Below are 27,165 nucleotides of genomic sequence, written 5' to 3'. Positions count from 1 at the left end.
TGTCTGTCTGTCTGTCTGTCTGTCTGTCTGTCTGTCTGTCTGTCTGTCTGTCTGTCTGTCTGTCTGTCTGTCTGTCTGTCTGTCTGTCTGTCTGTCTGTCTGTCTGTCTGTCTGTCTGTCTGTCTGTCTGTCTGTCTGTCTGTCTGTCTGTCTGTCTGTCTGTCTGTCTGTCTGTCTGTCTGTCTGTCTGTCTGTCTGTCTGTCTGTCTGTCTGTCTGTCTGTCTGTCTGTCTGTCTGTCTGTCTGTCTGTCTGTCTGTCTGTCTGTCTGTCTGTCTGTCTGTCTGTCTGTCTGTCTGTCTGTCTGTCTGTCTGTCTGTCTGTCTGTCTGTCTGTCTGTCTGTCTGTCTGTCTGTCTGTCTGTCTGTCTGTCTGTCTGTCTGTCTGTCTGTCTGTCTGTCTGTCTGTCTGTCTGTCTGTCTGTCTGTCTGTCTGTCTGTCTGTCTGTCTGTCTGTCTGTCTGTCTGTCTGTCTGTCTGTCTGTCTGTCTGTCTGTCTGTCTGTCTGTCTGTCTGTCTGTCTGTCTGTCTGTCTGTCTGTCTGTCTGTCTGTCTGTCTGTCTGTCTGTCTGTCTGTCTGTCTGTCTGTCTGTCTGTCTGTCTGTCTGTCTGTCTGTCTGTCTGTCTGTCTGTCTGTCTGTCTGTCTGTCTGTCTGTCTGTCTGTCTGTCTGTCTGTCTGTCTGTCTGTCTGTCTGTCTGTCTGTCTGTCTGTCTGTCTGTCTGTCTGTCTGTCTGTCTGTCTGTCTGTCTGTCTGTCTGTCTGTCTGTCTGTCTGTCTGTCTGTCTGTCTGTCTGTCTGTCTGTCTGTCTGTCTGTCTGTCTGTCTGTCTGTCTGTCTGTCTGTCTGTCTGTCTGTCTGTCTGTCTGTCTGTCTGTCTGTCTGTCTGTCTGTCTGTCTGTCTGTCTGTCTGTCTGTCTGTCTGTCTGTCTGTCTGTCTGTCTGTCTGTCTGTCTGTCTGTCTGTCTGTCTGTCTGTCTGTCTGTCTGTCTGTCTGTCTGTCTGTCTGTCTGTCTGTCTGTCTGTCTGTCTGTCTGTCTGTCTGTCTGTCTGTCTGTCTGTCTGTCTGTCTGTCTGTCTGTCTGTCTGTCTGTCTGTCTGTCTGTCTGTCTGTCTGTCTGTCTGTCTGTCTGTCTGTCTGTCTGTCTGTCTGTCTGTCTGTCTGTCTGTCTGTCTGTCTGTCTGTCTGTCTGTCTGTCTGTCTGTCTGTCTGTCTGTCTGTCTGTCTGTCTGTCTGTCTGTCTGTCTGTCTGTCTGTCTGTCTGTCTGTCTGTCTGTCTGTCTGTCTGTCTGTCTGTCTGTCTGTCTGTCTGTCTGTCTGTCTGTCTGTCTGTCTGTCTGTCTGTCTGTCTGTCTGTCTGTCTGTCTGTCTGTCTGTCTGTCTGTCTGTCTGTCTGTCTGTCTGTCTGTCTGTCTGTCTGTCTGTCTGTCTGTCTGTCTGTCTGTCTGTCTGTCTGTCTGTCTGTCTGTCTGTCTGTCTGTCTGTCTGTCTGTCTGTCTGTCTGTCTGTCTGTCTGTCTGTCTGTCTGTCTGTCTGTCTGTCTGTCTGTCTGTCTGTCTGTCTGTCTGTCTGTCTGTCTGTCTGTCTGTCTGTCTGTCTGTCTGTCTGTCTGTCTGTCTGTCTGTCTGTCTGTCTGTCTGTCTGTCTGTCTGTCTGTCTGTCTGTCTGTCTGTCTGTCTGTCTGTCTGTCTGTCTGTCTGTCTGTCTGTCTGTCTGTCTGTCTGTCTGTCTGTCTGTCTGTCTGTCTGTCTGTCTGTCTGTCTGTCTGTCTGTCTGTCTGTCTGTCTGTCTGTCTGTCTGTCTGTCTGTCTGTCTGTCTGTCTGTCTGTCTGTCTGTCTGTCTGTCTGTCTGTCTGTCTGTCTGTCTGTCTGTCTGTCTGTCTGTCTGTCTGTCTGTCTGTCTGTCTGTCTGTCTGTCTGTCTGTCTGTCTGTCTGTCTGTCTGTCTGTCTGTCTGTCTGTCTGTCTGTCTGTCTGTCTGTCTGTCTGTCTGTCTGTCTGTCTGTCTGTCTGTCTGTCTGTCTGTCTGTCTGTCTGTCTGTCTGTCTGTCTGTCTGTCTGTCTGTCTGTCTGTCTGTCTGTCTGTCTGTCTGTCTGTCTGTCTGTCTGTCTGTCTGTCTGTCTGTCTGTCTGTCTGTCTGTCTGTCTGTCTGTCTGTCTGTCTGTCTGTCTGTCTGTCTGTCTGTCTGTCTGTCTGTCTGTCTGTCTGTCTGTCTGTCTGTCTGTCTGTCTGTCTGTCTGTCTGTCTGTCTGTCTGTCTGTCTGTCTGTCTGTCTGTCTGTCTGTCTGTCTGTCTGTCTGTCTGTCTGTCTGTCTGTCTGTCTGTCTGTCTGTCTGTCTGTCTGTCTGTCTGTCTGTCTGTCTGTCTGTCTGTCTGTCTGTCTGTCTGTCTGTCTGTCTGTCTGTCTGTCTGTCTGTCTGTCTGTCTGTCTGTCTGTCTGTCTGTCTGTCTGTCTGTCTGTCTGTCTGTCTGTCTGTCTGTCTGTCTGTCTGTCTGTCTGTCTGTCTGTCTGTCTGTCTGTCTGTCTGTCTGTCTGTCTGTCTGTCTGTCTGTCTGTCTGTCTGTCTGTCTGTCTGTCTGTCTGTCTGTCTGTCTGTCTGTCTGTCTGTCTGTCTGTCTGTCTGTCTGTCTGTCTGTCTGTCTGTCTGTCTGTCTGTCTGTCTGTCTGTCTGTCTGTCTGTCTGTCTGTCTGTCTGTCTGTCTGTCTGTCTGTCTGTCTGTCTGTCTGTCTGTCTGTCTGTCTGTCTGTCTGTCTGTCTGTCTGTCTGTCTGTCTGTCTGTCTGTCTGTCTGTCTGTCTGTCTGTCTGTCTGTCTGTCTGTCTGTCTGTCTGTCTGTCTGTCTGTCTGTCTGTCTGTCTGTCTGTCTGTCTGTCTGTCTGTCTGTCTGTCTGTCTGTCTGTCTGTCTGTCTGTCTGTCTGTCTGTCTGTCTGTCTGTCTGTCTGTCTGTCTGTCTGTCTGTCTGTCTGTCTGTCTGTCTGTCTGTCTGTCTGTCTGTCTGTCTGTCTGTCTGTCTGTCTGTCTGTCTGTCTGTCTGTCTGTCTGTTTTTCTTTACCTGTGTCTTTCTTAATCCGTGTGTTCTTTATTTCCTCTCTATCTCGCTCTGTCTATCTCTTTTCCAGCTTTGTAATTTTTTCTTGGTTTGGATAACGTTTGTAAGTTGTTTTTTTTAATCGTAGTGAAATCAATAACATTTTTGTGTGTGTTTTACAGTACCAGGATTTGCATTGCTCTGAAACATGGTTTCACGGTGGGATTAAAGAGGGGCGACTGATGGCGGAACAACTTATTCATGAGTACTGTACTGAGACAAGATGGAGAGATGGCGCTTTTTTGGTCCGACAGAGTGATACTGTTGCCACGGATATCACCCTTTCTTTCTGGTAATGTTAATTTGAAGCAAATGTCATAATGCTGGAAATATTTGTTTTTATTTATTTATACAGCTAGATAGAGGTAGACAGATAGAGATAGATAGAGATAGACAGATAGAGATAGACAGTTAGAGATAGAAATATAGAGATAGACAGTTAGAGATAGAAATATAGAGATAGACAGATAGAGATAGACAGTTAGAGATAGAAATATAGAGATAGGCAGTTAGCGATAGAAATATAGAAATAGACAGAGAGAGATAGACAGTTAGAGATAGAAATATAGAGATAGACAGTTAGAGATAGAAATATAGAGATAGACAGATAGAGATAGCTAGAGATAGACAGTTAGAGATAGAAATATAGAGATAGACAGTTAGAGATAGAAATATAGAGATAGACAGATAGAGATAGATAGAGATAGACAGTTAGAGATAGAAATATAGGGATCGACAGATTGAGATAGATAGAGATAGACAGTTAGAAATAGAAATATAGAGATAGACAATTAGAGATAGAAATATAGAGATAGATAGAGATAGACAGATTGAGATAGAGATAGACAGTTAGAAATAGAAATATAGAGATAGACAATTAGAGATAGAAATATAGAGATAGAGATAGACAGATTGAGATAGATAGAGATAGACAATTAGAGATAAAAATATAGAGATAGATAAAGATTGACAGATTGAGATAGATAGAGATAGACAGTTAGAAATAGAAATATAGAGATAGACAATTAGAGATAAAAATATAGAGATAGATAGAGATAGACAGATTGAGATAGATAGAGATAGACAGTTAGAAATAGAGATATAGAGATAGACAATTAGAGATAAAAATATAGAGATAGATAGAGATAGACAGATTGAGATAGATAGAGATAGACAGTTAGAAATAGAGAGATAGAGATAGACAGTTAGAAATAGAGAGATAGAGATAGACAGTTAGAAATAGAAATATAGAGATAGACAGTTAGAGATAGAAATATAGAGATAGATATATATATATATATATATATATATATATATATATATATATATATATATATATATATATATATATATATATATAAAATATAAATATAATTTCAAAGAGTTTCCACAATTAGATACATTTGTAAATAATTAAAACAATGCTTTTTCCGTCATACATTTCACTGCATCTAGTAATTTTGCTTCTCTCTTAATGCCTAGACTTAGCACGATAAAAAGAGAAACAACAACAATAATGAAAGCAGGAGCAAACTCCCGGCTGAGTTTGATAGCACATCTGTGAGAATAGGCGGAGCCAGAAAAAGTAGATGAAACGAGGAAAAAAAAACATAAATTCTCGGAACAGTGACATACAAATAACTTTTCTTATATCCTTTGCGCTGAATTTACTATTTCCTGCAGGTATATATACCTTTCTTTCCTTTATGTTGGATTGGATTGGATTGGATGAATCATCCCATATTTGGGAGCAAGAGGGTGAGAATGCAGATACAGGAAAGACATAGTTACACATAGTTACAAGTTAGACAATACAGTCGCAAGGGCCACAGAACAACAAAGCACAAAGTACAAAGCAAAGCAAAGTATAGAAAAGCAGCAAAAACACAAAACAAGCAAGAGTGGACGGAGCTACCGCTACCGGCTGCCACTTGAGCGGCGCCATCTTGGTTGCAGTAGCAAAAACCAATACAGACTCAAAAAGACGTTGTAGAGTTGGATAAAACTGGAAGCACTCACAGTAAGTCTTTCACAAGATACGGAACTTCTGCAGACTGTGACTAAGGTTGAAAATATGCAGAGTCACTCTTCCAAGCTTATCCACACAGTCTCTCAGTAGTCTGGAGCTGAAGAATCAACAGTAACCCCTCGACTCCGTTTCCGGCCTGGTAAGCGCCTACACCTCTTCCATCTTATCGGGGAGGAATCTTACTTTCCCCATAATAATACACTTGCACCTCCACATACGAGCTTAATTCGGTCCGGGACTGAGCTCGTATGTCGAGCTTCTCGTAACTCGAACGAACATTTCCCATCGAAATGAACGAAAAACAAATTAATTTGTTCCAACCCATTGAAAAAACACCAAAAACACGACATTGGATTGGATTTTTTATAATTTCTTCTAATTCACCATCTATTAACAAAGTCACACATAACTAGTGGTTTAATAGTCATAAAATGTGTTTAATAGAACTAAAATTAGACAGATTTCGCAGAGGGTACAGAGAGGGACATGGTGGGATTCTTTCCACATTTTACGCTCTCGTAACAGAACAAACAAATTTAAACTAACTTGGATTAATATATACAGACACACTCAAACATATGTTTAATGTAATTTTACACAAAACTGAATATTTAAATTCTGTTTTACATTTGTATACCTTCTGGCCGGGTTAGCTGTTTGCCACGCCTCCACCCTCACATTCGCTATCGATGGGCTGTTTGCTGTTGTATTCCCTTCAAAATATTCCGAAAATGATGCACACAAATGGCGTCACAATATGATAACGCAGGACCACTCGCCAACGAGAAGTAGTCTTGAATTGGCGATCGCTCCGTTAACGGGAGCTAACAGGCTAAGGGGGGTAGGGGGTCACTGAAAAAATGCAATGTGCCGCTCAGTGCTCGCAGAGACGTTACAAAGAGGTATAGTTGCGTCCAGAGATATTACACGAGGAGTTGAGAGGGAGAGAGCCAGTGCCCCTGATGTTTGTATGAGCAGCCAACGAGAAGTACTATACTATACTGCTCGTAATAACAATCGCTCCGGCATTCGCGCTGAATGACGGGGAAAAAACACTGACAAAAATGCAACGCTCAGCCCAGTGCTCGTAGATATCTGTTATACACGAAAGAGATGCGGCAAAAAGACGCTACAATGATAAACAGCCTCTCATGTCTTGGCCACCTGGCTTTGTCAAAATTGTTCTCGTATCTAGAGATAATTTATTGCTCTAAATTTTCCTCGTATCTTGAGCTGCTCGTATGTAGAGGTGCTCGTATGTAGAGGTACAACTGTAAATGGAATGGTGGGTCTGAAGCGTCACTTCTTCTCCGGGCACTTTTCTCCAGCTCCGGATTTCCAGCGGCATTGAGGTGTTGCTCCTTCTGCTGCGTATTGTTCATGTTGTACCCTGTATTTACGCTTGAAACACAGGGAGAAATAATCACAATAGCGATTCGTTGTTGCTTCTTCAATCCAACTTTACGTATGAAAACTATCTCCCGTGTTGGTCAAGCATTTGCATCAGGCATCAATAATCGAATACTGATTTACACATTAACATTTCATACTTGCTATGTGGATCAAGGCATCAATAATCGGATAACGATATACATCCAATCAAAACTAGTTGACACTTTAGTATGTCACATTCACAGCTGGTCCCATGTCTATGACAGCGTAGGCATGGCTAAATGGTTCCAAAAAAGAAGTAGCAGAAAGAAACCAGGCTAACAGAACAAAAATGGTTGTAAATACATTAAAGTAAAAAGTACAAAGTAAAGTAAAAAAGAATACATTAAGAAATATTCAAATGCAATAAAAAAATAGAAAGGTTGTAAAACATGGAAAACAAATAAGAGTGGACAGCTACTGCCATCGGCTGCCGAAAGACGGCGCCATCTTGAAGAAAAATTATTTTTTTAAAGATTATTAAGGAGGCCAGCCAAGTCATATTTGCTTATCCATAAATGTAGGTGTGTAATCCTTGACGGGCTTTGATTTTCAAAAAAATTCCAATCCTTACACGCCAGACGATGGTTTGGATCGTCATCAATAGCCTGCTTGCTATTCGATCTCCCCATTTTGAAGTTCGGTGTGCAATTAGGGCAATCATTTCCCCGTTGTTATTTTCTTCTTCCTCCTTTGTTTGTTTTTCCTTAGGTTATCACTACACACGCAACACAAGTATAATCTCGGAGCTTAAGTACTGACCGTCTTAGGGACAGGACAACTGATGCCCTTACAGTTTTAAAGACTAATACGTTGTCTCTTCACCTGTTAGTGACTAGTATTTATGGGGTTTTACTGTCACAGTCCCCCAGATGTGACTTTATTCATTTGGCTTTCCCACACAAATGGACCTTCACATGAATGATTCACCCACATTTGGATACTCCTCACGAATGCATACATTCTTGTGGACTTGCCAGAGATGTCTTCAGCTCTTTTAGGATGAGTCTTCAAGAGTCGGGAACCCAGGCGCTCAGCTGAACTCCAGCCCGCAAAGGGTCTTAGATTTTGTGGCCACGGTCTTTCCCAGATGTCGACTAAATGCCTGGACCCCTTCGGTGTATTGACTCCCAGGCTCGACAGGCCAATATGGTTGATTCACCCATAGGCATTCCCTATGCACGCACAAATAAAGAGAAAAAACTTCAGCAGAGCTCGATAAGAACAAAAAATGGCAATCATTCCAAGCGGTTCCGAATATGAGGATGCACCCTCTTTGAAGCGGAAGAATTACGGCATGTACTTTAAACTGGAAGTTTTTGCGTATGCCAAGAAATACAATAAATCAAAGGCTGCAAAAGCCAAAAAGGTTCCTCATGCATGCATCCAACGTTAAACAGAACAGAAAGCACAGCTCAAGGCTCAGCTGAGTCTTCAATTTCTTCAACCAATCTACTCCAAGGAGCCGGACGCCCTTTGAAGGACAAGGATTTCGACAAGAAGCTCATCAGCTGGGTTCGTCAGCAATGTCAGAAGAAGCTTAGCGTCACTTTTTCGACCGCCGAACATTTCTAGCCGCCTAATGGCTGACTGGATAAGTTTTTGCTTCGCCACAACTTGATCTCACGCCGCCCGACGACTACTCAGAAATAGCCTCCGTATGAGTATGCTAAGAAGATCTTGAATTCCTTATTGTTCGTCGAACAGAGCCGTTGCACCTCCAACTTTACATACATTTTTGCTGCCGACCAGACAGCCGTTTACATGGATTACTCGAGCAGTCTTACCGTTGAGAATAATGGAGTCCGAGAGGTCCCCGTAAGACTGCTGTTCATGACAAGTTACACGTTACTGTCATACTGATCGCTCGATCCGACGGATTTAAGTACGTCCTACTCAAGAACAAGCGACCAATTAAAGAGGTTGTGACCAAGTTCAAGAATACACTCCATCTTTGTTGGGCCGGCCGCCCTTTCTTCAATGACAATCTCACTTCTGAATTTCTGCAGATCATCGGTTCTTCTATGTTTGACAAGCTCCTTATTGCAAAGGACTCATTCCGTTGTCACATTAGCGATGCCACCAAGAAGCAATTGAAGAAGCTCCAGATTGATGTGGCCGTGATTCCAGGAGGCTGCACCAAATTTGTACAGGCCCTCGATGTCTACTGGAACGCCCATTCAAGGCCAAAGTCTGACAGTCTGCGAGAACTGGATGTTGCACCGCGAGAAGAGCTACACCAAATCTGGCAACATGCAAGCCCCATCGATGGTCCTTTATTTGAAATAGATTGTAGATGCGATGTCGATGGGAGAGGGAGCTAGCCGGAGAAAGAGATAGAGAGAGTGAGCCGGAGAGAGAATAATCCGTTCAATCTATCCAGTTCAAAGAACAAAATAACAAGCTGAACATATACAGTTTGAACTGTTATCCGTTGCAATGGTGGGATTTTTTGTCACCTGGATTGTCTGTTTACTGTTGCTTTATCTTGATGAGATTTTTTACCGCACTGGACTGCAGCATGTGCTGCCTTGTACCAGTGCCAAAGCGAGTCGGGCGCTATTCATGCGGCCGACAATGCCAAGCCGAAATTCTGGAAAACACAGGACCTCGTTTCTTCCGGGGATAGCCGACCCATGTTCCCTTTTCCCGATGGCTTCACGTTCACCACGCGAAGTCTTCCATCGGCCATGGTTCACCTCTATCCGTCGAATGCTGCTCTGTGTTGGACATATGACCACTCTTTCATGTCCTGACGTAATTTCTAAGGTCAAAATTGCACTACACTGTTTCTATTGTGAAATATCTAGAAAGAAAATGAACTAAATACACATATAACTCAAAACATTGTATAAACACATAGCGCCACCAGAGGGAATCGAGTCCCTGCCTGGCCGTGTGTGTGAATTTTTTTTCTTTAGTTATAGTCTGGAACCCCTTGTCCACAAATGTTTATCAGGCGCAGTGGGAGAGTCCAGCATTGTCGTATTCGTTCATGTACAGAGGGACAAAGCACATACTACTACCTGACTGCAAACCTACAGTTTCCTAGTGTGTATGCACTCATACAGCACTATAGAGAGAACCCGCTGCGCTGTCAAGACTTTGAAATGCGTCTCACAGATGCTGTACCTCATCCCAACCCACATCTCCAACAACGGTTTGTTCCTGACAACTAATATTTCAGTAAAAACATACTGTATTTACTCAATGTAACGTATTTACTCGTATATAAGCCACTTTTTCGGACAAAAATATGATGACTGAATCAAAAACATGAAATGCAAAAAAACTGCATGTTGAAGGCGCCATAACACGACGTCACGACAAAATAGTGCAGTTGTGTCATGACACAAGCGAATGCCACCAATACTTTCATTTATTTCAAAATAGTGTTTATGAATGAAATTAAAGAACATAAGTACCTATCTTGCAAAAAAACGTGAAAAACATGTTCCCGTCACTGCTCGGTCGGGGCATGGCCATCTTACCTAGGTCCCAGGCAGCCATCTTACCTAGGGCTGTGCCGTCTAAAACTAGTTAAAATCCCAATTTATTTTCGATTTACTTTTTTGTTCCAAAACTATTGGATTAATGTGAACATTTGAAATAATTGAGGTATTTTGACATTAGAAATAATATGGCTGCCACAACATCTTAAACTTCTGCCTTAGAAAGTTGGATTTTCTGTAATTAGAAAGCATCAGGTTCTCATCAAGATAGACTTTTTTCCCTTTTCAAATTGAATAATTTGATATTTTGCATTTACAATGACAGGCATATAACTTCCTTATGATATTGACTCGAATAATGTGCTTTTGATTCATACAGTATCTCAGAAATGCCACACATTTTTCATAAGATTTTCCCTTAAAAGTAACACATTTGTACTCACTATTAATAACCATGAATATGAGGTGTAAACTAGAAATCAGGGGGCGACTTATACGCGAGAAATTGTAAAATTCAACAATTTTAAAGCAATTTTAAGGTTGTGGCTTATACGCGGAGGCGGCTTAATTGCGAGAGAATACGGTATTTATTATTTGTTTGACTGTTTGTTATTGTTATTTGTTCACTTCATGGTGATTTTTTAAATTTCATATTTAGACAATTGAGTATTAAATGCAATTCAATTCAATTTGGTGCATTTTCAAGGCATATTATCTTGCAAACCCGACTAAGTGACATAAAAGAGAATAACAAATAATTTTACTCAATTCGGACAGGAACCTGCACGGATTGTAATATTAAGGCAAAAGTTTCAAGATCGTACTGAAGAAGTAACATTTATGTAGCGGCCCAGCGAATGAGTGGTTTTCTCCAGTTACTCTGGTTTTCTCCCACGTTCCAAAAACATTCATGCTAGGCTGGTTGGACACTAAATTGCCCCTACATATGAATGTGAGCATTAATGGTTGTGTCTACTCGTGGCCTGGGATTGGCTCCAGGACCCCCTGCAGCCCTTGTCAGAATAAAGAGGTTCAGAAGATGAATAAATACAGTTTATGTCACACTTAGTCTGAGGATACAAAAGCGTGCTGATTGATGACTTTAACCACATCTTTAAACTTGATTTTGGTAGTCCTTGTCCAACAATAATAAATGATTGGCTCTCCAGGTCCTTCCCAGCAATCCACTGTATTTAAGACAAAAACAGCACAATTGTAGTGTAACTTCGATATGAAAGAGTCAAAGTAGAGAATATACTGACTTTCAACACAGCGACATCCCGGGCGGAGACACCGTACATAAGCCTCAGTGGAAGACTCGCTACGAAGTTGATCACCTGTCAGGTAGCTAGAAAAAAAAGAAAGCTGCATTATACATATTATTGAGAAGTTATTACAGCCGTAAACCTGGGTGTATTAACAAAGGGACTATGTATCCCAGCAGTCACTGCGCGTATATATATATATATATATATATATATATATATATATATATATATATATATATATATATATATATATATATATATATATATATATATATATATATATATATATATATATATATATATATATATATATATATATATATATATATATATATATATATATATATATATATATATATATATATATATATATATATATATATATATATATATATATATATATATATATATATATATATATATATATATATATATATATATATATATATATATATATATATATATATATATATATATATATATATATATATATATATATATATATATATATATATATATATATATATATATATATATATATATATATATATATATATATATATATATATATATATATATATATATATATATATATATATATATATATATATATATATATATATATATATATATATATATATATATATATATATATATATATATATATATATATATATATATATATATATATATATATATATATATATATATATATATATATATATATATATATATATATATATATATATATATATATATATATATATATATATATATATATATATATATATATATATATATATATATATATATATATATATATATATATATATATATATATATATATATATATATATATATATATATATATATATATATATATATATATATATATATATATATATATATATATATATATATATATATATATATATATATATATATATATATATATATATATATATATATATATATATATATATATATATATATATATATATATATATATATATATATATATATATATATATATATATATATATATATATATATATATATATATATATATATATATATATATATATATATATATATATATATATATATATATATATATATATATATATATATATATATATATATATATATATATATATATATATATATATATATATATATATATATATATATATATATATATATATATATATATATATATATATATATATATATATATATATATATATATATATATATATATATATATATATATATATATATATATATATATATATATATATATATATATATATATATATATATATATATATATATATATATATATATATATATATATATATATATATATATATATATATATATATATATATATATATATATATATATATATATATATATATATATATATATATATATATATATATATATATATATATATATATATATATATATATATATATATATATATATATATATATATATATATATATATATATATATATATATATATATATATATATATATATATATATATATATATATATATATATATATATATATATATATATATATATATATATATATATATATATATATATATATATGCTGGTAAAAATAAGGCAATTTTAAGGGTGCGGTTTATACAAGCGGGTGGCTTATATATGAATAAATACTGTGATTTTAAATGTACTAATCAATCATGCTGATTCACTATTTAGCTGTGGCAACCCCTGAGGGAACAAGCCAAAAGTCAGTTTTCTGTCTAATTTATGTAATAGTTATTGCTATAAGATATATTTTGAAATAGTATTCCACCAAAGGCCACAGTGGATTCAGATTTTCATTTAAAATCATCATGTGGACACTGTTACACCATTTTCATGTCATACAAGTGTAACCAGTTGTGTGCAATTAGGACCTGGTTGTTTCAGCAGAAATATCCTTGGTTTAAGGTTAACGGATGGACCAGTTTGTACAAAAACCTCCACCCTCAGTGGGCATCGACTTCTCCTTCTGTATTAGTAGATTTTCTAACATTATAACCTCTTTGCGGAATACTTATACAAAAGCCTGGACTTCCTTGTTCCATTATCAGGTTTTTGTTGTAACAGTTGAACTGAGATGTATAATTATAAAACATTAAGATTTCAAATTTAAATTACTTACTATCAATGTTCATTTTCGTTTAACATTGGCATCGGTATTGTATTTTTTTTAGATGGTTTTACAGAAACCTGAGCAGAGGTGAAGCTGAAGAATATTTGCTTAAAATTCCTAGAGATGGAGCATTCCTTGTTCGACAGAGGGAGGGAGAACCTGAATCTTTTGCTATCACTTTCAGGCACGTATATCGGAAATTTACTTCAGTAGACTGATTTTCTACAAAAATATAATTCTCCTTTTCTCAGAGGTGATGGCAAGGTGAAACACTGTCGAATTCAGAAGGAAGGCAATGTCTACTTGCTCGGTACAACAACTGAATTTGAAAGCCTTGTGGAGATGGTAAACTACTTTAAGAAGAAACCACTATATCGCAAGACCAAGCTACGATACCCAGTCACCCCAGACCTTGTAGCTCGCTTCAGTACTGTAAGTTCAAAAGAAAATAAGTGAAAATATTTCAAGTTATTTTGTGAGCATTTGTTATTTAGTCAGCTAAGCTTTTATATTATGTTTGTCAACACATTTTTAAAATTTCAGTATATAAACAGTTACCCTGCATGTACGGAATTGCTCTCAGCTGGTGTTGATTTTTAGAATTATTGGATTGGATTGGATAACTTTATTTATCCCGTATTCGGGAAATTACATTGTGGCAGTAGCAAGAGGGTGATTAGACAGAATAAACAGCAAAGCAAAAGCACAAATCACAAAGCAAATCAAAGTAAATGGAATCATCAAATCATTAAAACATAAAAGCAGCAAAACACAAAACGAACAAGAGTGGACAAAGCTACAGTGGCCGCCGGCTGCCGCTTAAACAGCGCCATTTTGGTTGCGGTAACTGAATCGGACTCAAAAAGACGTTGTAAAGTTGGACAAAAACTGGAACCCCACAGAACAGCAAAGCAAAAGCACAAAGTACAAAGCAAATCGAAGTAAATGTAATCATCAAATCATTAAAACATAAAAGCAGCAAAAACACAAAAAACAAGAGTGGACGGAGTTACCGCAGCCACCGGCTGCCTCTTAAACAGCGCCAATTTGGTTGCGGTAGCTGAATTGGACTCAAAAAGACATTGTAAAGTTGGGCAAAAACTGGAACCACACACAGGAAGTCTTCCACGAGATGGGGAACTTCTGCAGACTGTGACCAAAGTGGAGAATATGCAGAGTCGCTCTTGCAAGCTTATCCGCACAGTTACTCAGTAGTCTGAAGCTGAAGAAAACAGCCGCAGGGCAGAAAACCTTGACTCCGTTGCTTGTAGGAGACGACAGCTCTTCCATCCCATCCCACGATGGAATGGTTGGCACTTTTGTCCAGCTCCAGACCTCCGGCAGTACCGAGGTGTTGCTCCTTCTGCTGCGTATCGTAACAACTAGTTCCATGTGTGTGACAGCGTAGGCATTGCTGGCTGGTCCCCCCCCCACCCCTGTTTCTAGAAATTATATTTTAGTTGAGTGGATGGAGTAACAACACAGTAAGTTGTAAAATGTGGAAAAAACAACTACAAATTAGTTTTGGATTGGATTTTGGCCTTTTTTTCACAGGATAACGACTCTGCCTTACTCTATGAAATGAAAACATATGTGGAACCCAATGAGATTGAATTATTACTGGTATGTACACTAAACACTGTACGCATATCATTTTTTTTATGTGTTTGGATCACAATAGGGTGAGTGTATTTCATATTTGTTTTGTTTGTCTTCTTCTAGCCAAAGAGCACTGTTAAAGCTGTTTACAGCTACCAGGCTATGAGGCCTGATGAACTGAGCTTCAATAAAGGGGCTTTGATACATAATGTATCAAAAGACAATGATGGGTGGTGAGTCAATTTGCAAATTGTTGGTTAACATAATCAAATGCAAAAATACACAAAAACAAAAACGTGTTCACGATTTTAGGTGGAAAGGTGACCATGGTGGAAATGTGCAGCTCTTTTTTCCATCCAATTATGTTGAGGAAGTGTCTTACAATGCAAAACCTGATATTGGACCCCAGGTAAAAGACATTTAACATCATATTTTAAGTGACCAATGCAATGCCACATGTGTTTGTAACCTAAATTAAAATAGGAAATAGAAGACAATCCTTTGGGTGAACTATGTAAGGGTGTGGTGGATATATCCAAGTGCATCATACAAAACTGTGAGTACAATGTATTTTCCCTTCTTACACTTTGCTTGTTAATGTTGAATAATTTAGAAATATAGAGGGAGGGAGCAAATTGTACTAAACTAAGATTTAAAATCCACTTTAATCAATTGTGAATGAATTTCTAATGGAAATAATCTAAAGACTAAAAATCCTAAATGTCCTCTAATTTCAGTAAAAAATGGTAAAAATGGAAAGCTACATGTTCTGACACTGCAGAACATACAAGAGGACAAACTGCATTTTGACTTGGCTGCAGAGTCTTTGGAGGAGCTGTATGAATGGTATAAAGTGGCATGGGGCATCACTCAAAGAGAAATGAGCAAGCAATTCAATAAACAGCAAGGGGCAAGTATTTCTATTTTAAATATTTAGATGAGAAATTTTGAAATATTCTTTTCAGGTTTAAGCTCAACCAAATTGGCTGCATTGCTCTTCTCTGTTACTGTAGACAGATTGTACTTTGAGCTATGACTGCCCTATAGTTAAAACCTGATTTAGTGTGTTTTTATTTTTTAGAGGCAGGTTACAGAAACACTGCACCTGGCTAAAATAGATACTAAATAAACATCTGTAAATCATAGTGAGGATCTTTCTCTCAACATGGAGGGGACAGTTTTCTAAGGCAGCATAGGCACTGATTAATCTTTTTATACGTACCTAGACTCCACAAAGATACGTTTACTGTAGTAGTGATCCAAAGATATAGTTTTGTCTACATTCCACAGCATGACCTTTGATACAATTTGCATCTTTGTTACATATCTGTCTCCTGACGTCAACAGGCATTGTATATATTTTCAAATGTTCATTTGTAGAAAGGACAACTCCTGAATGATTGGACAATGAACTGTTTCATTGTCTTTTAGCAGCCAACAATAATATCATTTGTCATCAGTCATCAATACTACTAGTATTTCACTCAAACTTGAGTTATGTAGGTGCATGTTAAGAGTGGAAAAACAATAATTATCAATAATGTATTTGATAGATTCACCAATACGTACTCCCAAATTCAACTTTCATTAATGGAGGCATCTGAGATCATATCTATTTATTCTTGCAAGAAGAGAATCCATCCACACGCGCCTCCGGTCAGATGATTCTGAAGACCCCGGTGTCTCCTTTGCTAAAATATTCATCAGTGTTAAGTAACATGCATAACAGAAGTCTAAACAGTACTTAGTGTTTCATAACAATTTGTCTCAGTTCTCAAAACTATTGTCGGTCTGTCGAATCTTCCCGAGAGAGTGTTGTTGCCGACCATCTTGAGGAGCCACGTTTCCCCAAACTAGTCCACAGTTCCCAAGAGCTTGTTGTTGAACCCTAGTCTCGAGAAGTCCAGGTGTGAAGGACAAGTGACCTCCAAAGGTGTTTTGGTTAACCTTGGAGTAAGCATAACTTTTGCAAGAGATGTGTTAAAACTCCATTGTATTAATGTCACCTTTATAATAATGATGAACCTAACACTCCTAATAAGCAAAGCGTTCTTCATTGCAAGAATATATATATATATATATATATATATATATATATATATATATATATATATATATATATATATATATATATATATATATATATATATATATATATATATATATATATATATATATATATATATATATATATATATGTATATATATATATATACTATATATATATATATATTGATAACTCTTCAATATATGTAATGTTTAATATCTAAAATAAGCAAAACGTTCTAACATTCCTAATAAGCAAAGCGTTAATATATGTAGTGTTTAATATACAAAATAAGGCAAAGCGTTCTTCACTGCAAGCACATATATAATGATTATATCACAAGCAAATATATATTTTGCAAGAGATGTGTTAAAACTCCATTGTATTAATGTCACCTTTATAATAATGATGAACCTAACACTCCTAATAAGCAAAGCGTTCTTCATTGCAAGAATATATATATATATATATATATATATATATATATATATATATATATATATATATATATATATATATATATATATATATATATATATATATATATATATATATATATATATATATATATATATATATATATATATATATATATATTGATAACTCTTCAATATATGTAATGTTTAATATCTAAAATAAGCAAAACGTTCTAACATTCCTAATAAGCAAAGCGTTAATATATGTAGTGTTTAATATACAAAATAAGGCAAAGCGTTCTTCACTGCAAGCACATATATAATGATTATATCACAAGCAAATATATAATAATGATAAACCTAACAGTTTTTTAAGACAACATTTTTAAAAATCCTAGTGTCAAGTTCAACAATTTGACATCTGTAAAGCATCCTAAACAAGGAGACAACACTCTCTTTCTGTTGAGTGGAAGCACTGCATCTATCTTTTTTCGTGGTTCTTCCATATTCTTTCAAGTTGTGGTCCCCTATTATTGCTTGCAAAATGAACGTGTGTACAAATTAGAGATGTGGGTGTGGCCTCTCCAAATCAGAGCATCTGGTTTCCATCAAACAGTCTCAGTCTTGTGGCATAAACAATCGTTGAGATCACATCTTTTACTGGAATCACTTCTCGTACGTCCTGGACAGCCTCCCAGAATGTCTCACCCCTGCCCAGTAGATAGAAAGGATATCCAAAGGTCTGTCCCCATAGCTGGGTTCACAGCAAGCGGAAAGACGTTGTATGCAAGCTTCAGCGCTGATGAATCATTTATACTTGGTAGTAGATGTAGAATAACACTGATAAATGATACAAATATGACAATAATACTAGCTAAACGTATCATCCCCCTGTTTATTGTACATTTACTCAATCCTAATTTTCTTAATAAAACTTCCTTACAGCTTTATTTTATTCATTCTCATGAAACAAACTATTTTACAAAAAACTTTGTTGGTCATATTGAACCATGGGAAAACTCATGTCTCAACAGTGGGAATGGCATCTCTCGTCAAACACCCACTGTGTTGACACCTTATGAAATTATGTTTGGGGTACCATATAAATTACAATTATTCACAACACAAAGGGAATTGGGTGATGAAGCTAATTTGGCATATTACATGAAAACAACATTAGAGAAAAGGTGTGAACTTAAGTTACCAGAAGGAGAATGAGTTTCTCAACAGGAGCAAGATCAACCAGTGGTGGTGCCAGGGCATGGGTGCAGCATAAAAAAGAAACACTGGCACAACCCAAAGTGGAAAGCTCCCTACCAAGTGCTGCTAACCACACGGACAGCTTTGAAAATAGCAGACAGAGGGACTTGGACACATCTTTCACATTGTTAGAAGGTCACCTCAAGTGAAACGCTTAAAGACACAAAAGACACTAAATCTATAGATAAGATAAAAGGGCACTAATACCAACGTCACTGACCAAAATGGCTACTCCAGCATCGCTGACTATGCGAGAGATTGTGGTATTTGACAGTTCAAAACAGAGATTAGTCATGCCTTGTCGCCTGTCTGGTCTGGACAAGTAACTACTGGTAAAAGGTAAGATGGCGGCGCTCTGAGCGAGCAATGGCAGGCATAAATATGTTAGTTTATTCACGTTTTATCCAAGATACCGATAATTTTTTTTCTTGAATTTCATTGTTAGATCTCAAAATAAAGTTTGTTTAGCGTTTTATCTTTATCTTTTCTCTATTTTGAAATAAAGGACCGTATCGGCCACTTTGTCCTGCGTCATAGTATTTCGTCTTTGTCACCTTTCAATTTCATGCATGTCATGTCTAATGTGTGCGCATATAAGCCATACCCTGTATTCACTCATCATTTTTTAGCGACAAATGAAGCATATATTCGAAAAGGTCTGGTAATTCACATAGAAGGAAAACATGTCAATGTTAATGGTTTCCAACGTGCGGTTAAGAGGGTGACAAACTAGAACTCTCTTCCCCTCTGTGGATCCACGCATGTTGTGGCAATCTTTATGCTGCCAATAAATAAAAACCAATGTTTTCTCATGCGGACTAAGACACACCGCCTCCAATGAATAAAAAAAATGAACCATAATTATGAGGAATTTGTGCTCAAGATACAGCTGTGAACTTGGGATGATGATAGGATGTCAACAAACTGCATGGAGCTACTCAGAAGGAGAGTCCAACAGTAGAACGACGACAACATGGTCGGAGCCATTGAATTTGCTAATCGTCTTCACAGTATAAAGCCAACAACAACAACAGCGGGACCGATATCGGAACCTTCTAGTGGTGACCCGCAAAGGACTCCCCAGGAGACCTTCCAATCCGTATCGACACACCCAGACTCGTGCCATGGGAGGCACTTTTTTTCTCTGTTTCCCTCAGTTTTGAATCTTTTTTGGTTTCTTTTTTCTATCTTTCTGCCCAGTACTGCCGGAAGCTGGGTCTCTCCTTTGGCAAACTTTGGTGATATGAATGCAATGTTTTACACACCCGTCCCATGATGTCCAATGCCGTCAAATTCCATGCTTTTTCTGGCCTCTCTCATGCCAGGCTGTCCATCTCGTCTAGTTGGCAACCCTCTCACGTACAAACTCCAACACCGCATCCAGCTTGCGGTTGATCCCAGTAACCTGGTCATTTATTGAATTCAGCCTGCATTACAACAGCCCCATCTGAATACCAGCAGCCCTGACAGAGCCTTCGAACCATTTGGGCAATTCAGTGTGCAGCTAATGCCCTTCTGATATAGTGTTAGACCTGCGATCCACCAAGACCAATCAGCGTTAAACCCACCAACATGAGTCCAATTACATTGGCATCTTCCACATCTTTGACATGCAGCAAGCAATCTCTATTTTTCCTGCTCTTTGCAAAGAATGTTTTTGTCAAGAATACTGTAGGACAAAGTTACGATGCATAATTTCGTGTTCGTAGGGCTTAGATCTCAGCCTGTTGAACAAGAGACGTACAAAGAAGAGTGTGTTACGTGCTTAGGGAGACGTCGAGGCAAGGTTACGAGGAATAGGACCCAATCGTGGGGAAGCAAGCAAGGACAAGGGAAATAGTGCTCATAGCAAAACATTAATAACTTAGGCAGGACCTTTGAAGATAACTAAGATTTAGGAATCAAAGTACAAAACCAAATCGCACTAGGGAAAACATTGACAGGATAATGATGGCAGATTTCAGGCAGGATGCGATGATGGATTTTTGCGGGGAACAATTGAAAATCTTTGTGAAAACACCAAAGCCTGTAAAACTGTGACACATTGAAACACACATGCACACGCACACAAGTATTTTAACCGTTTGTAAAAAAAAAATTAACCACCATGTTTTGCATTAAGTTATACAACTCCGTTAATGCTATCAGTTTAGTTTTTTGTACATAGAATTGAGGTGGCAATAGTTTTGCATTTTTTTGTAGCAGCAAATTTATATCGTATTCAGAGTTTTGCCCATTTTATTTATTCCTAGACAACCCATCTACTCAAATTATTGCTCAAAGGTTGATATTTCATAATTTGGAGGTGCTATTTTTGAACATAATTCCAGCACTTGTTTCATAGAACGAAAGGCCCCACCAGATTTTGGGCACCCAGTTCCAAATAGAGCCTATTTCAAAATTTCCCTTGAATTAGTTTTAGAAATGGGATTCATATTCCCCAAATATTCCAGAACTCATGCGCCAACGCATTTTGTCGAACCCAAAGTGACAAAATAATCTTTCTTAGCCAGATTTAGAAGCTTGGAGAATTGTCTATTTCCCACTTAACTAAGATTGTCCTCGCCAATCGTTATCCCTGCATAACATTCAGTTGCATTAACCCCATAATTGCAAAGCTGTAAGTTTTAAGATAAAGTTCTCTTAATTTGTACACCTCTAACGCATTAGAAAGCAACATCATTTGTTATTATCAATTGTTTAATGCTTATGCAATCCAAAATATCCTAATAGTCAGCAATATGACCCAGACCAAAGCATATTTCACCCGCTCTGGATAAAACAGGGAGTGTCTTTCGTGCACTGGAAAACACTCCATGCCTCTTCAGTCCTAGGGAAATTATGCCTATCCTAAATCAATTATTTTATCTAAACCGGCCAGGTACAATTTACCTTATTATTTGTGTGAATGCCATTTCTGCATTGTTACTTTCATGTTTGATATCATTAAAGACCAAATAATTCTTAATGCTTAAGATCTAATTTACAAATCCCCCCATACAATGTTTACTTAAGCTAATAGCTATTTTCTGTAGCTTATTGTTAACACAATCAAAACCTACAATAATTAAATTAGAGAAACTAACCTTCTACTAGGCATTTCCTAATTACACATTTCAATGTTTAATAAATGTCCCACAAATTGTCACCAATGTCATTAATATTGTAAATTTTCTCATCCCCCTTTCTGCAACCAGCTAATATGTAATTTCAAAGTATTTTGAACAAACCAACCATTCAAAACAGTATTAATAATCTTTTATCATCCAAAAGTTAGTTTTCTTTCATTAAGAGCACTTCAAAATTAGCAAAATGGTCAAAAATGATAATCTTGATCTATTCCCAATATCAAAACCAAACAATAGTCTTCTTTTACCAAACAGATTGCCTATCACCTTGAAAGACATTTTGTTTAAAATCTGAAAAGTGCGAAAAATAACCGCAGAACGATCCATTTCCTGCAGACCATGTTTTGCTCTTATTCTGAAATGTTTAACGGATGCATGTGCTTAGCTTCTAACTGTGAGCGTTAGACTTGCTGCAAAAGCAGGATTTCTCCTCTCACACACTCATCCGTCACACATTCTTTGTTTTGCTTTGTTTAAAAATTCCTCCCCAGCGATTATCATGTTTGAAATGTCGCTTTTTAGCTGTGAGTATTGCATTTTAGAGAAGACTACCATTAGTCCATGAAATAAATTAATTCCTCATCCGACATCCAAACATATCACAATTTTTTTGCCGAGTCCCCATAATCTTAAAATATGCTGCAAACACAACTTTATTCCATAGCAAAAAACATTTTTGCCCACACCAGTTTGCCTTTGGAACACCAAGGGCCAATTAATGTAATGTCTTCACGGAAGGACTCCAAAAACTTTAGTCACGTGTGCGGTCCGGGTACACAGGTTGCGCGTTGAATGACTGCATATAACCAAGTTCTGTTTCTAATTCCGTCCAATCGGTCGACCCACGGGCCGCATGTACAAAGTTGGCCGGAGTGGCCCGTGCTGATGTTTATCTCATGGGCCCTATCAGGCCCCTCAGTCATTTTGCACCACATTTTCACATGGAGGGAGTTCGTGTTTTCAATACTCTCCCATGTCCCAATCAAATCAACAGTCGCAGCAAACATTGCTCCCCCCTGCAGTCGGCGCATTATTTGGCAAGTCTAAAGTATAATAAAAAAAGAAACGCAGGTTGCACCCTGCAAAACATTTAATTGGCCCTTTTTTAATGTATTTTCCTCTTTTAACCACCATATTCCCACTAGCCAAGGTGCAATAGGCCATCTCATTCCAGTAAATTGACAGGACATTCAGGTATACTCTTAACACAGACATTTTACACGTTTCTCCATTCGGATCTCTTAACCAAACCGGAACTGTTTCCGAAACGGCGGTATCCTATCCACTAACTAACACTAACTGCCATTGTCACAAAGACCCTCCGCCGTGTACTCCTAGCACAATATCCATTTTAAATGCTGATTTACAAGCTCCAGTATCACACAAAAATTCCAATTGAATTCCTTTCACAAAAAATCACGAAAGATCTCTGGTATAATCGAATCAAATGCCGGTATTTCCATAAAATTTAGCTCAACATCTCCATATTCAAAGTCTTCATTCAATTCATTTTGAGCAGGCATGCCGTCTAGTCATGCCATTTAGCCCTTGTTTTTAGAGACCCTCTTGTCTGGGCAATCAAACGATATATGCCCCAATTCTCCACAAACCCAGCACACAACACAGCAGTTTTGAAACTCCATTTCTGTTTAATTTCCTCCCAACATCCCGACGTGCTCGCCACCTCTCTGTGCAAAAAAAAAATTCTCCTTCATTCGAGAAGGCCTCGCTATTCTTTTTTTTTACACAACGGGCCCATCTCATCACCCTCCTTTATGTGGAACAAGCTGTCTCACTCTTATCAACATGCTCACAACCGCTCCGCTCCATCATCTAACATTTCCATCACAACGTTTTTTTTGCCATCAAGAAGCAATCATTTGTATCATCATATGATCCTTCTCCATTTTATATAGATTACCCCTAAGCTTAGTGCATATTTTATCCTGCGGGTCTATTGTTTTATGGATATTAAGCTGGCCAGCACACCCATATTTGTTTATCCATAAGTTTAGGTGTTTAACCCTTGAAGCGCTTTGATTTTCAACAAATTTCTAATCTTTACACGGCAGACGCTGTTTTGGATGCCTTTCCTATTTCTGCATCCTCACCCCCTTGCTACTGTGAGAACGAAATTTCCTGAATACGGGATGAATAAAGTTATCTAATCCATTTCACTAGCCGTCTTGTTATGCGAGTTCCCAATTTTGAAGTGAGTTGGTGTGCAATTAGAGAGTAATTTTTTCTTTAGCCTTCGTTTGTTTTCCTTAGGCTATCACTACACACGCAAGTATACCCTCCCTGGTATACTTTCGGAGTTTAAGTAACTAGCGGACCACAGTACAGGAAACCGACGCCCTAAGTTTCATAGTCTCTCACCTGTTATGGACTAGTATTCACAGGGTTTTATAGTCGCCGTCCCCAGCATGCGAGTCCACCTCTCAAAATGGACCTTCACATGCAATGCTCTGTCCCCGCATTTGGAGCCTCCGTCGCAACATGGAAACATTCATGTGGGCTCACCAGAAATGTCTTCAAATGTCTCTTTTAGTAGGATGGGTCTTCAACCGTCGTGAATCCAAGTGCTCCTCCGAAAAACCTGGCTCGCAAAGGGTTTTAGATGCCGTTGTCACAGTCTTTCCCAGATGTCGACCAAGCGCCTGGACTTCTACGGTATGTTGCCTCCCAGGCTCGTAGGACCAGAAAGAAGCAAACCGCTGTTTCGGTAGAAATGGTTTCATTTCCCTCGTGTGTTTAGGTGTTTGTATTTTCTAATCAATCCCTGTCTGTCTATTTGAGTCCTGTGTTACAGTCTTTGTCAGATCGTCTGCTTTGTCTGCATTATGCTATGTTGCCATGCCATGTTTCATGTTCCTGGTTTCCCCATGTCAGGTTTGGTTTTGTTATTTGATTATAAGTACTTGTTATTTTATTGACAACCCTTCTGACTTAGTTATTAAAGTTTTTGTTAGAGCACTCCTTCCACTTCCTTGGTTGCTTCCCTGTGTTTGGGTCTTTCTACTTTGTACGCTCGACACTGCCCTTTACAAAACAATCCGAACAAGCTATATACCCAGCGAGAAGCCGTCAATGCTCACGCCGACCACATTTCACCAGTCATCCACCCGCTGATTATTATCCTCTTCCCCCACTCAAGCTTTCCTACCTGTGCTCCCGACAATGAGAGACAATTCAACCTCCTTCGCCCTCCTCCAATCGACCTTGTTACCTTGATGTGGACTCGGATTTTTCGGACTATAAGGACCATAGCTGACAAATTACCTCGCTTGATTTGGGTTTCGTTGCTCTCCCCCACAGCGTTATCATCCAGACACTTTCCACAGAACCCTGCAGGGTTTCCCGTCTGGCCAGCTACGGTGGATCATCCCGTGGTGGCCTGTGGGGAAACTCAGGTAGGGGTGTTACCTGGTGCCAGCTAATGACCGGGAAATTGCCTTGGTTTCTTTTGGAGAGGCGCAGCGGCAAGACTATTCTAGTGTTGCGGAGGACAATGGTCAGGCTACGCCATTCTCCTGGAGGTGCCAGTGAGAACCGAGAGGAAGGAGAAGTGGGACGGTCTTCGACCGGACAACCGCGGGACCAGCCAGCCCAGCGCTTCCTCACGGGCCATAATGTACAACTGCCTGACCGGCCAGACTATTTTTCGAAGCCCCACTGTGCCCTCCCTGCCTTGATTTTTTTCTTATGGACATTCAGGTTTGATTCATGTTTTGGACAGTGTGCATGCCTTCCTCCAGGCCCCATGCCGCCCTTTCCTTTTTGATGATGGTGATCTAGGTTTGTGGATGTCTGGGATTTGTCACTTATGTGACTCATTTAATTACATTAATAAATAATTTTCCTATCATTTTCTTTCATTTTTTTCTGTTTCTCACATCTTTTATCCAAAGGTGGGACATTGTTCATTTTTAAAGGGTTTAGTTGGTAGTTTTTTGAGGAGTGTGGAACAAATTACAGAAGTTACATATAAAGTACAGCTCTCCTTACAAAAAGTTCAAGTTTAAAAAAAAATTGTTCTGGAACCAATTATTTTTCTAAGTCGATGTACAACTGTACAAATAAGTGACATTTTTGTCTAACCTCAGATAAAGAAGCAAGGGGAAGTGGAAAAGAAAGCAGAGGTTGCTATCGAGATGTCAGATCTTGTGGTCTACTGCCAGCCACGAAGCAAGGAAAAGGATCGTTTTGGTAAATGCATGCAGTTTTAAAAAATGTGGAAAATGTTTTTCCATCATATGGTAACTAGCTACCAAATTAATCATTTTAGTTTAGTTGGATTAGTTGCATCAAATAATACAGCAACTGTAGAAAGTTGCAAACAGTTCATGAAGTTATTAAAAATCTGAACTGCATGCAGTGTGAAGATCATAAACTTTACTGTTTTTGCAGACTACTACAACTGCAAAGAAGTCCGCTCTTTTGTTGAGAATAAGACACCTGGAAAGAGCCTTTCCAGGAGTTTCCTGCAGTACAATCAGACGGCTCTTAGTCGGATCTATCCTAAAGGCCAGCGTGTGGAGTCCTCCAACTATGACCCATACCCTCTTTGGGAAAATGGCTGTCAGATGGTGGCTCTTAATTTTCAGACACCAGGTGATAGTTGTATCTTGGTTAAGCTAAACGTTGTATAATTTTAAAAGCCATGGTCACTAAGGTTTTTAAAACTATAACTGTGAATGTTGTTTGCTTTCATGAAAATTATTTAATGTTTCCACTGTTTCATGCAAAACATTCTGTAAGTCAAAAATGACATTTTGAATGATCTTATCTCAAATAGGCAATTGTTTGATCGCACTGGTTTCCATATTTTTTTTTAAATATGCACCATATGTGCCAATGAGACGGACACCCTTATTAGGAGAACTGGCTGATTGTGATGCAACACAAGTTCTGGTACTCAGCCAAACTGCGAGAGTGAAAACTGAAATATGAACTATTGAGTTACATTTATTACTATGTTATTTCTTTGCTATTGGTTTTACAAAACAATCCAAATTCTGAACTTGGTGGCTCTTCACACAAGTACACAAAATTCGCACCACATTAAACCAATTAACAATTTATTGAATTATATGATCCCTCCAGATAAATACACACAGATGAATCATGCTCTGTTCAGTATAAATGGACACACTGGTTACGTTTTACAACCGGAACTGATGCGTTCTGATTGCTATGATCCTCACCAGGCGAAGAAAGACGTCAAGTACAACATTGTAATTAGGGTATGTTGATCACATAATCAAA

At 37.8% G+C, this 27,165-nt stretch overlaps 1 protein-coding gene across 1 annotated transcript in view; it reads left to right on the top strand.

The window, feature by feature from the left end:
• The first annotated feature begins 3,215 nt into the window (after nucleotides 1-3,215).
• LOC144192933 (1-phosphatidylinositol 4,5-bisphosphate phosphodiesterase gamma-2-like) overlaps nucleotides 3,216-27,165 on the top strand; it is a 30,544-nt gene continuing 6,594 nt past the window's right edge. The window contains exons 1-12 of the mRNA XM_077711777.1: nucleotides 3,216-3,381; nucleotides 9,509-9,709; nucleotides 13,509-13,631; nucleotides 13,699-13,879; nucleotides 15,002-15,070; nucleotides 15,170-15,279; nucleotides 15,359-15,455; nucleotides 15,530-15,602; nucleotides 15,784-15,956; nucleotides 26,004-26,106; nucleotides 26,308-26,511; nucleotides 27,004-27,143. Of these exons, the coding sequence (XP_077567903.1) occupies nucleotides 3,272-3,381; nucleotides 9,509-9,709; nucleotides 13,509-13,631; nucleotides 13,699-13,879; nucleotides 15,002-15,070; nucleotides 15,170-15,279; nucleotides 15,359-15,455; nucleotides 15,530-15,602; nucleotides 15,784-15,956; nucleotides 26,004-26,106; nucleotides 26,308-26,511; nucleotides 27,004-27,143 (1,584 nt within the window). The 5' untranslated portion in view covers nucleotides 3,216-3,271. The remainder of the gene's footprint in view (nucleotides 3,382-9,508; nucleotides 9,710-13,508; nucleotides 13,632-13,698; nucleotides 13,880-15,001; nucleotides 15,071-15,169; nucleotides 15,280-15,358; nucleotides 15,456-15,529; nucleotides 15,603-15,783; nucleotides 15,957-26,003; nucleotides 26,107-26,307; nucleotides 26,512-27,003; nucleotides 27,144-27,165) is intronic.

The sequence above is a fragment of the Stigmatopora nigra genome, unplaced genomic scaffold (assembly GCF_051989575.1).
Source record: "Stigmatopora nigra isolate UIUO_SnigA unplaced genomic scaffold, RoL_Snig_1.1 HiC_scaffold_29, whole genome shotgun sequence".
Taxonomy (NCBI): Eukaryota; Metazoa; Chordata; class Actinopteri; order Syngnathiformes; family Syngnathidae; genus Stigmatopora; species Stigmatopora nigra.
This window is presented reverse-complemented; position numbering and strand designations above follow the sequence as displayed.